The following is a 17,452-nucleotide window of genomic DNA, read 5'->3' on the forward strand; positions in this document are numbered from 1 at the left end:
TAAGCTATTCACTTTTGGATTGCTGATGGCAATACTTTTTAGCAGATTAATTTTATCCAAGGCCAGCTGCAGCTGAAGAAAACAGAGTTTCACTTTTGTGGTCCATAACATTCTAAAGTAATATAAACATTCTATTTGTGTTCAATACTATATTTAAAAACCTGACGATGATCAAAAGGAATGGATTTTGTTCAACACAACCTGCAAGATTTTCTTTTCATATAATTAATTGTAACTTCAAAATATTGATATTCCTCATAAAAATAATGGAACGAAATGAAACACCTACAATTTCTAACAGGATGATTAACTGTTTCTCTAGACCATTTGGCAGCATTCTGGCCCATGGTTGCAGCAAGCTGTTAATGTAAGAGCTCCTGCAGAGCAAAGAACAGGTAAAATGCTAACATTCAAAGTTTCCACAGTGGAGTGGATTTCAAAAGCAAAAAAAGATCCACAATAAACTACAAGGAAACATTTTTAAATGTACCTTATCATTATTGCAATTTATATACTGTCTGTTTTATAAAACTACACTATGTGAAAGATTGACTTAATAATTACACAGAAATATTTTTGTAGTTAGGGCTTGCTGTCACATATTAAACAATAAGTCCTGAGGTAAATTCGGCCTCAGATGAAATCATAGTAATTTATACTAACACAACACAAGCAAAAGTACTGTATATGGTATCAATCAGCCTACCCAGCAAGCAAACTGGCGCAAGTCTGGATACACCCTGGACCAGACATCAGTTCATCGTAGGACACACACAGACACAAACATGCACACAGTCACACCAGGGCCAATAATCCCAGATGTCAATTAACCTACCAGTATGTCTTTGGACGTTGGAAGAAAACCAGAGCACTGTGAAGAAACACGGGGAAAACACAAGCTCCATGCAGATAGCTCCCCAGATCTGGAATTAAACACAGGATCCAAGGCAGGAATACTACCACCATGCCACCTTGCCACCCTTTTACAACCAAATAAGATAACTTTACTTCTATTTACTTCAGTTGTGGTGCCATAAGTAACACACATGTAAGGAATGCATTCTAAACAAACTTAAATATTAACCACTGAGGGTGGCATGGTGGCACTGTGGTTATCGTTGCTGCCTCACAGCGCTGGGGACCGAGGTTCAGTTCTGGACCTGAGCTGCTATCTGTGTGGAGTTTGTATGTTCTACCTGCGTTTGAGTACAGTAGGTTTCATCCAGGTGCTCCAGCTTCCTCCCACAGTCCAAAAATATACTAGTAGTTTAATTGGATTCTGGGAAAGTTTGCCCTAAATGTGACTGTATGTGTGGCTGTGTGTCTGTCCTGCAATGGATGGACTGTTATCCTGTCCAGGCTGTACCCTGCTTTACCTTGTTGCTTGCCCGAATTGGGTCTGGTTTCCCTGAAACCCTGTACGGGGTGAAGCAGTTATAAAATGGCCAGATGGAATAAGCACTCAACAGCTTCATTACAGTAGGAACAAAATTTGACTATACTAATTTTCTTAATTTTCAGAGGGCACTGCTCTAGGAATAACAACACCCAATAATTAGTTGTACTAAATGGAGTGTTTAGTGAAAATTTGGCTTAACCTGCTTGGCTGAAGGCTAACCTCCTGGCCACTGGACGAGGAGGCTGGGACCCCCATGTAGAGTGTGGAGTGACAAAGGGGCAGGTGGAGGTGGGACGTGGATGGGAGGGAGAGAAGTGGATCAGGTACAGTATTTATATTGCTATACAGTATAGAGTTTTAGGAGAGGAAATGATGTCAGGAGTGATAGCTGACAGCTGAACTTGGTTGTTGTTGTCCCTCCCAAACTTTTGTTACAAACTCCATAAAATCAGTTAAGAATTGTGTTAAATTAGAATCAATGTCTTCACTTCTTGCATACCTGATCTGATGCAAATAAATAGTTTTGATGACAAAACACATAGGAGAAACAGTATAGAAAGCAAACATCCCATCTTTAGTTCTTTTCTCATCTGATAGAAAACATTCTGAGAAACATTTTAAGCATGAGAAGCTATTACAGAAATGGAGTAGTCTGCTCTGTCCAATGGAGTAATTTGTATAGAAAGCCTATCCAAAAAGCCTGGTTTTCATCCAGACAATAAGAGAAGCCACAATTGCTCCTCTTTATAGGAACACATTATTGCTGTCAAAATTAATGAAGACAATCATTTAGTAAAAAATGTGCACATAAAATGTGATGCTTTGCTTCAACAATCACCAAATTTATTTGCTTCTGTCCAGGTCAGAATAGAATAGAAGGTCACTATTCTAACCAGGAACATCACATTCACCTTCTGCTTCATGACTGCAATGGCAATGGTATGTGAAATAGCAATAAGAAACAATCTGGGAATCAGCAGAACAACTTTTTCACTCTATCTCCAGTACAAGAAAATCATGTGCATGCTCTTCCAAGGAGTCTCAACCTTTGTGTTCAGATTTCGTGGGCCAGACAACAACTGAGGTGACAAGGAGACTAATTAAGTAATAATAATAATTCCTTGCCTTTGTATTGTGCTTCCTAAAAGATCCCAAAGGGATTTATACATAGGAGGGGAATCACTTCATCCATCACTCCTGCAGTGCAGTAGAAATGATCCCTCAGATTAGACATTGCTTCACTGCTTAAACTGAGTGAACTAGGTGTGCTAGAAGCTCAGCATGGAATGTACTGTATAGCCCCATATATAGCCCCAATACACTAGGGTGAACACCCCTACTCTTTTAAAAGGCCTTTAATGACCAAGTAGTCACAATCTTTGTTTAACTGGCACTTCCTACAGTACAGTATATCTTTTCAATACACTGGGAGTTAGGTTTCTAAATTCTTGTCCAGAGGGAAGGGTTCCACTTACTGGTCCTGTAACACCACTTACAGCAGCAGCATGGTTCTCCTTGTTGTTTATTCCCAATACTATTTCTGTTTAGTGCTTCCTGAGAGGCAGTTTGTTTTTGAAAAACTAATGCAAGATAATCAACAGGGGTCAGCCTCTAGCATCCCTTAGTAATCTGTTTAGAGGCTTATTACTGTAGGTCCATGTGGCAGCAATGACGAGATTGTGTGACTGCTGTGCTGAGACAGTTTCATTATTATTTTCACACTAACAGTATACCATTTTCATAGAATAAAATCATGAAATGAATGTTGAAGTATTCAATTGCTGTAAACATTCTTCATACTGTATGTACTGTAACTGTTGATATATTGCTTATACTTGTAATTACCTATTAATAAAAATAATAATTTACCTGTTAATATAACTGTTAAAATCAAATTATACATTGAGTGTTAGTGCACACGTATAAAGTTCTTTACAAAATTAAAATGGATTTGCATGGTTATGTTTTCCCTTGACAGTTAAACATGGAATTTGAGCTATAATATATTTCAAACCATGCTGCTTGGACGCTGTTTGACACCAATTGGAAATACTAAAAACTCTTTTTATTTGGTGCCAGCCTGTGCAGACCAGCCCAAACATAAAACTGTTGAACTTTTATTCATTTTGGTCTCTAATTAGCATACTTATAATTTCACCTAGAGTGGAAATCATTAAACTTAACCAAACAAAAATCCTTCAAGCCAAGTAAGCCAAGAGAACAACATTCCACTGCAGATGCATTAAAGTTCTGTATAATGAACATTAGTGGCAAATTAAAAACATAATCAGAACTGAACAGTGCTCTGCATGAAATCAGACTAGTTAAAAAATAAAACAGCTGGTCTCTCGCCTCTCAGCTTGACCTTTCTCTACTTCAGTAGAGATCCCCTTTTCTGCTTTAATTCTTTTTAATGCATGTTTATGAAAGGTTCATTAAAAACTTGGTTACTTTATTCAGCAGGACACTAAGAAAGATTCTTGATGATAAGGTTACTGGCAAACCATAATAAGCCCATTATTTTTCATAAATCTTCCATGCATTCCCTGAATGCATTTGTCTGTGGGATGTACAGTATTATTGTCATTTCAGGCTATTAACTGGATCTTGGAGCAGAGATGATTTAATTAAATAATTTCAGCTGTGTAAAGCTCAGATTGCCCCATTGATTATGCAATTCAAACATTATTATCATTAAAGCCATATTTGAATGAACCGTTCATGACAAGGAAAGGGCTGTTTAAAATTAGCTTAGAATATGTATCTATGAATTATGGGAATGGATATTAATAAGTTCTTGCTGACTTAATACAGAGGGAGACAGAACCATCTAAAAAGAATTCTAGTTTCTGCCTTTTGCACATATTAAGTCAAAGTTAGCAGCTACAGTATGGACATCTTTTTTACTTAATATTCTTTCCCATAATTTGTAATGCTTTCACACTTTTTGCTTCTTGATTTTGAAACGTGTGTTTCTGTGTTCATCTATCTATTTGATAATTAAGTAAATTTATCTTATTAGTGTTGTCAGTGACTGCTACCTTTAAGTTTATATATATATGAAAGATTAGATCAGAATTATAAGAGCTCATTAATACATATTGTATTTCCACAACTTAGTGACTGCATTTCTTTTAATCGCAAATCTAAAAAAACATTGAAATATTTCTTTCTATATACTGTATTATATAAATATACTTGATTCAAAACTAAATTTATCAATGTCTCATAGTAGGACACAGTTAAGCAAAATTGCACTCTTGATGTTGAATTGAACATTGAGAGGCAAACCCAGTTAACCAAATTACTTAGTGGCAACAAAATAATTGCTATTTAGTACAGAAACATTGCAGCAAAGATCAGCGCCACCATTATTTTGTCTCATCAGAACCACAACATTAACAATGGTACTGCAATGTTCACTTGTTAGTATTTGGTAAAACAATGGTACCTTAATGTATTGACTGGTATTAAAATGCAATAATTGCTGTTTCTATTAGTCATTTGTTGCATTTGTAATACCTCTACATGTATTAATATGTATAAAACATCACCAAGTCTTTTACAAACATGCTGTTTACACAACACACACATTAGGTATTTGTAATGTGGCAACAATGCTTATGTCTCATATAACCACACGGCACCCTTCCAGTAATGTTGTAAAACTTTTGAAAGAATATTTTGTGTGACATTACCAAACCACAACCTTTTAGCAACATTTGCAAATGTTGGTGCAATGTTTTCTGTTAGATGGGCATGTTCTTATTGGAATCCATGCCTGATGATTAGCCAGGAACATAATGTGCGATTCATGCCTGATGATTAGCCAGGAAAATAATGTGCAACTGTGTATATGGACATGAAGTTACTTTCCAATAACAAAATCAAGTCTCTCTGCTGAAGATAAAGCTAGCTGTGGCCTTCTGGGAAACATCCCATCTTGGTTGATGGAGAGAATGGCAGCTGATCTGTTTTCAACACCTACACATAAGTAGTCTGGCAAGACTACTAATTCTTTGACAAGAGAAGCTGTCGATCTAACTTCAGAAAGTTTGGCCCTGCCAGAGAAATGCAGACTCTTCTCTCTGTACTGTCAGGAGAAGATTCACAGCTCCCTGAGCCTGATCTGTCACTATGGAGAACTCTAGAGCTCTCACTCTCTCTCCCCCCAGGCTGGAGCCTATACAAAGACAGAAACCCTTTTCCTTTCAACTAGTCTTATAAGCCTTCTAATTAGCATAGATGGTTTATTTCTCACAGAGCCTATCCCCAACAGTTTTAGTTTTAATGCACTTCCATGTAGTTTCTCTCTAGTTTGAGTTTCACTTTTGATTCTGAAGAAGTCCACTGTATTGACTTTGTCTGTGTCATGGAGGATTTTAAATATGTGGATTACGTCTACTCAAGATCTTCTCTGTATGAGACTTAAAAGATTCAGGTCTTGTATCCAAACCAAAACTATATGAATGATGATGAGTGTTTTTTGCGTAGATTCTGCAATGGACTGGGGTACTATCAAAGGGAGATGTTATGTGCTTGCAGTTTGCTTAACACCATGGAAACTGGGATAAACTCTATCCCTGTGACCTGTTGTGGCCTAATTACCTATTCTACCTATAGTTTGCTAATCCACATTTTTGGTACCCTTTGCAAAACTGACTAGTTTAGAAACTTTACCAGAATCTAGATCATTGATATAAATTAGGAAATACAATGGTCCCAGTATAGATCCCTTTGGTATCCCACAAATTACATCACCGCAACATTATCAATCATCCCTATCTGTCTGCACTGTTTCCCGTCCATTTACCAATTCTCAATCCAAATATATGTCTTTGTCTACCCCCTGTAATCTGAGAAATAATGTTTTATATGGAGAACTTCATAAATCGCCATGTGAAAATCTAAATCCATTACTGTTGTTGCTTGTTCAAAGAACTCAAACAAATGGATCAGACAAGAGAAGGGACCTGATCTTAAAGTCACAGGGCATGGTCAATCGCCCGAAGGAAGATCCACTCATGAGTGATCTGTAGGGTGGGTACCAGAACTATACCTACAGTAATGGTATCTCTGGTTGTACTATAAAACAGTAACACAAGTAATTTTTCACTGGTTAACTCACTGACTTTAAATCTCTCCATCTAAACTGGCTGTCTGACTGTTACAACTACATGACTACAAGCAGTCCAAGTCTGGACAAACTTTTCTTCAAGAAGCCAAGCTGTTATATGAGACTGATAGAACCTACAGTGTACAAGGTACACTGTAACATGCTATAGTCAATGCATATTTCAACCCTTATTAACTCTGATCTTTGTAATGACTAAGTAAAAGATCAGTCATTCGTATTCACAGATATATTGTATTGTGTTTGTTGCTTGTTCTGCGTGTTTTGGTAATATCAATAAATTACATGTTGTATATTTAGAATCCATGTGTGAGTCTTAAATTATTGTTTGATTGGTTCCTAAAAGTCGTCAAGTACTCTCATAATTTACTCTTACAATTCCTGAATGTTACAGCAAATTAAAACCCCCAATCTCCTACAATATCAAAGTTCTGTGAAGATGGTGCATTTGTGTGTGACTGAGTTGTTGTCATCCCTCCCAAAGGCCAGTTAGTAACTTTCATTTAGTACAGACCTTTGCCTTTCTGCTTTCTGAAACATGGGGTTAAGTTCTTCCTTAGTGAATACATACCTGTGTGAAATTACTGACTTATTCAGTGCATCACCTATTTCCCTTTCATTGTCTAGAATTTTCATGATTGTCTCACATACATTTTATTTAATCCTCTATAGTTCTTTTTGCAGTTATTTTTATCATTTATATTAGCCTCCATTGTCATATTTCTTTTCGTCTTTTTCTTGACCTGTTGTATCTTTTTTACCTGTGTTTCTTTTCATTATACTCCTTTTAAGTTATGGTTGTTGTCATTTTTATTTTTATACAGCATTTTTCCTTATTTTTCCTAATAGATTTGTTGAAACATTTAGAATCCTATTTTTTAGCTTTTGATCTGCTGACTCTTATGATAATTATACATTTGTTCTTTGTTTCAAGTAGAATTTGTTTAACTTGTTGTCACCCATTCTCCACTGATTCTAAATAAGACCTTTGCGATTCTACCTCCCTGTCTAATTCTAGAGATTAACACTAATCCTGAAATTACCTGCCCCTCAATTGTTTATGTGAGGTTATTAAATGCTCTATTAGTGGTGTTGTACTGCTTAAGCTCTGTTAGAAATTACAATTCTGCAGCTGGAAATAGAACAAGCATAATTTCCTAGAGCGTAGGATATTTGGCAGCTCTGAAAAGTGAATTTAAGAAACTCTTGCTGGTGGTGTGTTATTAATTCAGCCATAAATTAAATACTAAATTCTGTAAATTTTTCATTGCAAACTGGCTTTCTTCATAGATAACAAAGATCAGATTTAAATTAGCCTCTTCTTAAAAAAGAATAACAATAGAACACTAGCTATGGGCTGTTATTGCTATTAAACCCAGACATAAAACCATTTGTAAAGACAAACAAATCTAATACATCATATCCAGACCTTTTTAAGGGGCTGATTTGCTTCCAGTACCATAAGATGGCTCTATATCCAAGACCAGGCCTCTCATCATCTAGCCTTTTGTTTGATGCTTTTTTAAGATGAAGGAAAAGGCCGAAACTTGGAATTTATAAGGTGCTCTAAATTCCTTCAGTTTTTGCCCTTCACTTGTCACAATAATCTTTACTCTGTTCAATAGTCCAACCCCTTGTGTGCGGTCTCAGTCAATTGCAGGTACGCACCAAGCAGAAGATTTTGACAGAGCTGCCCGTTATTACCATTATTTGGTCTTTTGCTAGCAATAGTGATTGTGCTTGTGTTCGTATTTTATTATAAAGAAAAGACAGTGAACACTGATAGTCAGTTGTGTTAAATGAACAAATGTATTATTCAATACTGGTAGTACCGTGCATGATAGAATATTTAACAAAATCCAATATATTATTATTTAATATAATCGGTTATTTTGAGGTTTTTCAAAAACCTTACTTGCTACTGTATGTCAATTGGCATCAATTATATTCCCAGGCCTATGTTAGAGTTAGGTTTCAATTGCTTTCAAGAGGAAGGAGGTAGATGAAAATACCCAGAAAGGTGTTCCTTATTTTCCTGCATGATCTCCAGATTACTGGACTATGTACAAGCATGTACAAGCACATGTGGATGCTTGTTTTACAATATCACTTGGATTGGGATTTCAGTGTCAAAATTACTTTCCAGACCAAGAAGCTGCTGAAATTGCAAATATGGGGAAGAAGTAATAAAACTATTTGCTCAAGTTTAAAACTGTCTAAGTTTATGTTCTGTTGTAAATCACTAATAATGAGCCATTTGGTGCTAATATACTGCAATTCATTTGGCACAGTGTGCAGAAATAACATTCCTGGTTTTATCATTGATACAACCATGCAAAAAGAATCAGAATGTGCCCACCATATGTTAATAAAGATAATCTTCTTGAATGAGAACCTAACCTAGGAAAGCAACATTTATTTGCATATCTTTGCATTGGGATGCTAAAATCATTATTTTTGTCAGGTATTTGAACACTGCTACTGTAAAGTGTTTGAATCTATTTAAAAGTGTTTGGATCTGTTTAAAAGCTAGACATCTATCAGAAAGTGCTGAGACTTAAAGAAAAGAATTGTGTGTGAAAAATAGATTGCATGGATTTGGCTGAGGACAGCTTGGTGGAATGGTGAATAGTATTGCTGCCTCACAAATCCTGTGTTTAATCCTAGACTGGGGCAGCTACTCTATTGGGTATACTGTATACAATACACTGTATACTGTATTGCATGTAATCTTTGTGTTTGCTTGGGTTTTCTCTGGCTTTCTTTCACCTTCCAAAGATGCCCATGCAAGGTCAGTGGGTGTCTCTAAATTGACTCTGTGTGTGCCCTTGGAAGAACTGGCATCCTGTCTTTAAGCCCATCTTAAGCCCTGTGCTTCTGGGAAGAGTTCCAGGTTGCCATTACCCTTACTAGGAGTAATCAGCTTTCATACAATAGGAGGGATGGATTTAGCCGAAGACCAGTACAATAAAAAGTTAATGTAGTATTGTCCACTCCAGCTGACATTTCTCCCATGTCTTAGATCATGTCTAACACCAACATTTTTAAAGACATTGATTATAGGCTTAAAAATGTTCATTTTGATTTTGCTTGTGTTACTGTTTTTATGATTAGGATAGAGGATGAGCAACTACTTCATTTTTTATTTCTTTTCATCAAATTATTCTCATATGATGCCTTTACAGGTCATAAGTAATGTCAATGAGATCTTCATTCAATAGCATTTTGTGATAAATACAGTAATTCTCTCCTAACGTTTAATACTTCATGTTTTTTAGTTAAATTTAGAGTAATTTTAGTTTAGTAAATTATGCAACCAACTATTAAGGAAAGCTCTTTGGAACAATGGTCTTAACTGTTTGTATATTTCTGGAAAATCAGAAAGAGTTGATAGGGATTCATGCAAAAAACTGAAATGACTTTCATGCAATCTATTATTTAGTTAGTTTGAAACTATAAAAGCCAGTATTTGAATATAATTAAATCGGAGGGCGTAATTTAAGAACAGAAAATGCTATGCTGCTAAGCTAAGTCAAACAAGTTTTCTATTTTAAGTCCCGTGTGATGCCATTCCAATTTTCACAGGAAAATATTTCTTTTCCAAAAACCCTGGAGAAAACATTATCTTATCATCACCTCCTCAGATCCTTGCTCAGACATCTCCCTTACAGTACATTCTCTGTTCAGTTAATAGTTTGAACTCACTCATGCAAATGGCTTCAAGCTATTGTCAAACGCCCCTACCAATAGGAATATCTAGCTTAATTATGTTACATTTTCAAAAGAAATAATCAACTCTCATTTTATATGAGTTAAACTCAACATACAGTATATACATGTAATAGGTTAATCATGCAAAAATATCTACAGATACTACAGATAAAACCACTGTCAAGTGGCAGTTACTGTTTGTCTCAGGAAATACTTCTTTTTCACACAGGTTTTTCTGGGTGGAAGCTAGTTGAAACGTAAAGACCAACGTATTCAAACTTATACCTTTTAAAGTACTCATTACTACATGGACAGAAGTAGCTGACTCAGTGGCTCTTTCAGATCACAAATAGCATGTGGTAGTGAGAGGGTTTGAGCAAATGGGTGAAATTACAGTTTTCAAAAGGATTTTTTTTCCCAGTTCTCTTTTGCCTTGTCATCTTGTGGTTGCTTATTAATCAGCTGGCATATTTTCTAAAACTCACAGCATTGAAGTACAGTACATGTATGTGCACATTTTGCAGATGTGTTCAGGAAGCGCTCTGGTGAAATTAATTGCAGTAATGAAGTCCAGGAGTTTGGGTATTTTTGATATGTAATATACAACATGATATGCTTTTATCTTCTACAGAAGAGTGATATGGACTTTTTAAATTAACTCAAGGAGAAAATACATTTTTGACAGTACATTGTGGTATTTCCTGCATCAGTTCACAAATATTTAACTCAACCACCAGATTTCAGACTGGTTAATTCAGGGAAACTGTTCTACTCACTGAGAAAAACCAGAGATCATTGCACAGATAAAAATCTGTCCACTCACCTTCCTTTCCACAATTCTAAGCATCAAAGATTTTCAAATCCAATGCACCAGTAAGGTGACTGACACCATGCAGTAAAAGTTGCTTCATTTGTCACAGACCTAATTAAAATTCTACAATTGTACATTTTACCTAAACTAAAGCTACACTCTCAACTAATTTAGTCTATTAATTCCAGACCTCCTTTTATCCTTGAATAAGAACTGCGGCCAATGAATGGCAAAGACATTTGCTGTAATGCAACAAACCTACAGTATGGAATTCTCTTCAAAAGCGTATTAAACTTAGAGACTTTTTCTAAAATGCATTTTGAACCTGTTTTTACATTAGGTTTCTAAAATATTTGTGTTTTATCAGGCTTTAAGTTCTCAGACATTTGTATAAGATGAAAAAGACATTCTGACAAATGCCCTTTTCAATTAAATTATTATGTGCATACTACACTAATTACAACATCTAAAAAAAACAAGATCTGTGAAAAAAATTTAAACATAGAGTGGATTAAATTATTTTATTTTAACCAGCATCCACAAACAATTCTAATATCTGTTAATTACTGTTTGCAGAGAAGTATGTAACTGACAAATAAAAGCTTAATAGTACAAACCTAATGTTTGAGGATGCTGCTGCTTATGATGATTATGAACAACAACAGCAACCTGCTGCCTTTTAATCCCTGTGTAAACAGAGACACTGCTACTGCTACTGTGCTACTGTCAATGTAAAAAAAATACCTCTGTAAACAGTGCAGGTTAAAGAAGGGCTGTAAAAAATTATGATGGCTAATTTTGAGATTTGCACTTATACAGGATTGCATTTTAAATAGATTATTAAAACGAAATTGCTAAGAACAAACTCCTCTTGTAACCATTCAAATCCACAATATGAAGAACACCAATTTCAGGTCAGTGGTGGTAAAAATGCATTCCAGACTAATTCCTCTTAATATCCTGTGTTCAAAGTTGATGTAACTTTAAAAAAAAATCTTTAAACAAACACTTTTATTCTTCATTGTGCGCAAAACTGTTTGTCTAAAGAACAGCTTTAACTATCAGAGAACAAAAGATATTCATGCTGCAGACCTTGAGGTCCATTTGGTATCAATTTACAGCAGTTTTTAATCAGGTCATTTGGAACAGCACACACGGAAACGAGCCAAAACCCCCACTCAGGAAAGCCAGCTTTCATGTAATTGTTTATATTCTTCACATATTACAATGGGATCACCTGCCAACAAAGTTGCCACCACTGTGTAAGTAAGTTTATCATAATGCATAAAGTTATGAGGTGTATTGTGCTAATTGATACTTAATTAAAAATGTATATGTATTAATTCTGTGCTTTTGAAGTAAAAACAGATGAAATTTAATGAGCACATATTTCTGCCTTTAATAATTATTTTGAATCTGACCTGATGGGACACTCTGCTGCCTTTGCAATTTTTCAAAATGACCCAACTTTTTTAGCTGTTGTCTTAATCTTTACTTGTTGTGTAATAAATACGAATAAAAGAATCAAATTAATATTCTGTATATAAGGCAGTGAGTGTTAACATATTTAACAGCTATTCTATATTGTTGTGTTTTAATTCAGTATATTCTCATCTCTTTTCATTGCCTATACTGTACTTAACATTTTGAAGGAAACAGTATCAGTTAATTAAAACATGAAAACAGCCTTTCTCTGTAAGATAACATTCTTCATATGAACATGATGCAGTTATGCACTTCTGATATATACAGTATATATTATTTTGACTATAATTAAGCAACAAAAGGTGTTCCTGTGTTTAAACATATAAACATAGACAGCAAACCCGCAGCTGTGAAGTTATTAGGTCTCCAGTAGATGATAGCCTTTCAAAAAACTCAGAAACACAAGTTTTCTGTAAAAATAACTGACTAAATGCTGTATTTCTGTACACTTAAATTAAAAAATAATGCTTCATAATACTGTAATTCATAATATGTTTTGTGTTTTTGTCAGTATAAGGACAGTGAGGGAAATTCCATTTTGTGAACAGATAAGTGACCATCATTTGAACCAGGATATACAATGCTCTACAGGAAGTAAGCCTATATGTATTTACTCGTGTGTTAAATTAATGTAGCTCATTGGTTAACAATCTTTAAATGTTTTTATTTCCCCATTTTCTGCTGCAGGAGCTTGCTTATGGTTTTCACAGATTTTTGACATTCCATGTACAAAGTAACCTGACTCTCCACTGCTGTTTTTAGGGACTTGTGCTGTTTGTGAAATTAAATGCTTTTACAGTCCTAGCTTGAAACTGCGTTTATGCACTCATTGTGTGCACAGTGCTGTAAACTATATAACATTCAGCATTTGCATCCAATGTTTTCTTTTTCACTTTGTATTTCTAATTTATGGCATGCCCATCAATTCCTAAAAGGATGATTTATTTTTCAAACATTTTTATGTTCCTCTGCATGACTCTCTTAAGCAGTGTTATTTTGAAAGTTGGAAATATTACAATGGCTATTTCAGTCTGTTGAGTAAGTGCAGCTGTTTGAAATACCCAGGTGGCAGAGACTCAAGTTTGGAATTTGGAATTGTTTAATTTTAAGACAAAGTTTTATATAGATTTTAATGGCGCTAACTTAAACCAATCTCATGCCAGGACAAAACTGAAATACTTGCTACATAATACTTTTTCTTAAATACAAAATAAGTAGTGGGGCAGCACAGTGATACAGTGGTTAGCATTGCTGTCTTGCAATGCTGGGGCCCTGGGTTCAATACTGGAACTGGACACTATCTGTAGGAATTTGTACTGTATGTTCATGTGGGTTTTCTCTGGGTGCTTCGGTTTCCTCTCACACTCCAAAGACATGCTGGTAGTTTAATTGGCTTTTTGGAAAAGTTGGCCTAGGTGTGAGTGTTTGTGGATCTGTGTGCCTTCCCTATCCAGGGTGTAACCTGCCTTGCTCTAACTCCCCATCGAACCCTCAATTTGATGAAGTGGTTAGAAAATGGAATGTAAGTATAGAATGTAAGGATGGAATGTAAGTAGCACTCTTCAACTTTTGTCCATCTTACATAAAACCGAGGTCCTGACTCTCTGTGGTCATTAAAAATCCCGGGGTGTTTCTCAAAAACAGTTGGGGTGTTACCCCATTGGCCTTTACCAATCATGGCCTCCTAATAATCTCCATCCATGAATTGGCTTCATCACTCTGTTCTCCTCCCCACTGCTAGCCGATGTGTGGTGTAAAGAACATTTCGGTAAACATTTATTTTTTTATCCTGATTAGTTAATTTAAAGATATTAAACATTATCTTGAATACATGTCATTCAAATATTAAAAGCAAGACAATTGGACAAACAAGCTCTTTATTAGGATCTTAATTGCTGAAAAAATAATTTAAATACAGAACACTATTTAAAAGTCAGTTTTCTGAGAAAAAAAATGTTTGAATTAAAATTCAATGTAATGAGTTCTTAAACTTTAAGACTATACATGCATTTCTCCATCTCCGATCATTGATGGATGAAAGGGTGCTGCTTGAGCAGGTCCTTTTAACCCTGTTTCTGAGACAACTGGGGAAGTAGTGGGAGTTCTCATGGTCAACAAGGAAAGAGATGGAGAAAAACTTGGGGTCATGGCTGAGGGTGTGAGGCCTGAATTCCCATTGAGTGGGGATTTGGCATATTTAGGGAAGGATGGCCTGCTGGTTAGACTGGGCATCCGAGGAGGAACTGCTCGGATTCCAGGTTGAGCCACAGATGTAATTAAGGGAGGGGGGTAGATGATGCCTCTTGCTTCCTTCTCAAAGTTGTGCTTTTGTAGTGTTTCATCTCTAAGCTTGGCAATATCAGTAAAAACAGAAGCCAGCGGCTGAAATGTGGGCTCCCAGTTAAGCAAATAGTCCCAACTGTAGCTGCCCCGGAGCTCTTCTTCAGCACACACAAGGGAAGTAAGGGAGCCATCCACTGAAGTCTTGCTGTCATTCTGAAAAACATACTGTCTTGTTCTGTCTGAGACAACATCTTTCACTTTAATTGTCCTGGATAACAATTCTTCACCTCCACCTTCTTCTTTGAAATTGTAGAGGCTCTCAGCGCTTTCTGCCTCATAGTGACACCGTTCACCCATAGTGGTTGTGGCTAAGTCAGCTTCCTCTGACAGACAAGACAGGTATTCTGAATCTCTAGGGATCCCTGAATCTGGAACTCTGGATGCCCTGTCACTCAGGGCTGAGCCTGAATTTTGACAACATGGATGCTCATTGATCATCTTGATCTCCTCATCTTCAGCCAAGTCTCCTTCTGCAGAGCCCCGACCACTGGAGTCTGAGTGCCTGCAAGGGTTGGCCATTTCTTTTTTGGTTCTGATATCAACGTCTGCTTTTAAATCCTGAAGGCAAATAGAGCTCTGTCCATTGTCACTTGGTTTATCAAAATTGTCTGTGCTGGGGTATAAACTAGTGGCCAAGGAATCCATTGTTACCTTTTTAACTTTGGCATCATTCCTCTTGAATCTTAAAATAATCCCCACAAGGCTGATGGCTAACAGCAAGAAAATGACAAAGGAAACACTTAGACTGACGGTTAAAATGCTGAAGGCTAGCCCTGTAAAAGCCTCTGCAGATTTCGATATATTAATGGAAACCAGACAGGTAGCAGATTTAGAGTCAAGCTTGGGACTGCTGGCTTTAACCACAAACTCAACAAGGTCCTCTCTGTGCTTCAAACTGCCCTTTCTCCTGTAAACTGTGCTAGACATGTAAATGGTACCACTGGTTCTATTTACTGAAAAAAACCAAGATGGCTCGGGCAAAGAATATATCAGGACTCCATCAAGTCCCCCATCTCTGTCCATGGCTAAAACCTGGCCAATACTCTGGCCGACTTCAGAGTTCTCAGGCAGCTCAAAATAATACAGATCTTGTGTAAATATGGGACTAAATTCATCAACACCCTCAATGTCTATATGAACTTTTATTGTTGCTGTTTGGTCTCCTCTATCTGTAGCCTGTACAATAAGACAGTATTCACTCTCTCGTTCATAATCAAATGCTTGTTTGGTATGGAGATCTCCAGTGAGGGGATCAATAGCAAAGGTCTCCTTTCTGTCAGTGCCCCCATAATCCATGAAGCAAGATGACATAATGGAATAGGTTACATGTCCAAAGGGGCCTGTATCATGGTCCACTGCATAGAGAGAGCAAACAGGAGAGAAGGCTGGCTGGTTTTCCATGACAGAGCAGTTCACAGCAGGTAACATAAAGTAGGGAGAGTTATCATTTTCATCAAGCACAGAAATAAAAATCACTGCAAAGGCCACCTTTTTGGTACCTGCTTTACCTCCATCAGAAGCTTGTATGGTCAGTGTAAATTTGGCAGCTTCCTCATAATCCAAACTATGATTCACTTCCAAAGCACCGCTCCAGTGATCCAGCCTGAACAAACCCTTGCCATTTCCAGAAATTATGTCATACCTTATCTCTGCATTACTACCCTCATCTGCATCACTTGCTGAGATCTGAATCAGCCGGGTGCCCAGTGGACTGCTTTCACTGACCTGAACATGGTATTCCAAGCTCTTAAAAATAGGTGCATTATCATTGATATCTAGCACTGTCACAGAGATCACTTTAGAGCTGTTTAGAGGTGGAGTTCCACGATCAGAGGCCACCACCAATAGTGTGTAATTCGCTGTGGTTTCCCGGTCTAGGTTTTTGCACAACACAAGTTTACCGACGCACTTTTGTCGAGTTTCAGTCTGTACAACACTTGCTTCAATGCAAAATCTTTTCTCTTCATTTCCACTGGAGATAGTATAGTCAATGTGAGAATTAGCATGGGACCAGTCGTCATCATTTGCTGACAGAAAGAGGAGAGTGGTTCCTACAGCTGCATCTTCAGAAGTGCTCACTTCATAACTGACTTGCAAAAATCGGGGAGCATGATCATTAACATCTTTTAGCTGTATTTCCACAGATGTCACTGCTGTTAATGCTGGGTCACCTCCATCCTTGGCTTCAACAAGGAGCTGAATAGCAGTGCTGTCTGTGACATACCTCAGCAGCTTATTAGTGTATAATGAACCTGCAAGTAAAAACAAAAAAGTACATCAGGTCATATGTTTGTACTGAACACTCCTAGATGGTGAAAAGGACATGTAAAATATTTTTTTTTCTCTACGCATCACTGTTTTTTTAGATTTAAAGTGTTTTTAATTTAGGTATAAAATCAGCATAAAATCTAAGGTAAAATGTTACACTGTACAGGTATTATTTGACTTCTGTGTGGACTTTAAAATCCTCGTGCTCAACTATAAGGCTCTGCATGGCTTGGCACCTCAGTTCCTGTCTGAACTATTATCGCCTTACTTCCCACCTCACAACCTTCGCTCTTCTAATTCT

The 17,452-nt window shown here is 36.6% G+C and overlaps 1 protein-coding gene across 1 annotated transcript in view; it reads right to left on the reverse strand.

Moving 5' to 3' along the window:
* Nucleotides 1-14,402: 14,402 nt before the first annotated feature.
* The window catches only part of dchs2 (dachsous cadherin-related 2), a 47,767-nt gene continuing 44,717 nt past the window's right edge, over nt 14,403-17,452 (reverse strand). Inside the window, exon 20 of the mRNA XM_088924396.1 lies at nt 14,403-17,135. Coding sequence (XP_088780522.1) covers nt 14,539-17,135 — 2,597 coding nt within the window. The 3' untranslated portion in view covers nt 14,403-14,538. The remainder of the gene's footprint in view (nt 17,136-17,452) is intronic.

Source organism: Atractosteus spatula, chromosome 1, assembly GCF_055471065.1.
Source record: "Atractosteus spatula isolate fAtrSpa1 chromosome 1, fAtrSpa1.hap1, whole genome shotgun sequence".
Lineage (NCBI taxonomy): Eukaryota > Metazoa > Chordata > Actinopteri > Semionotiformes > Lepisosteidae > Atractosteus > Atractosteus spatula.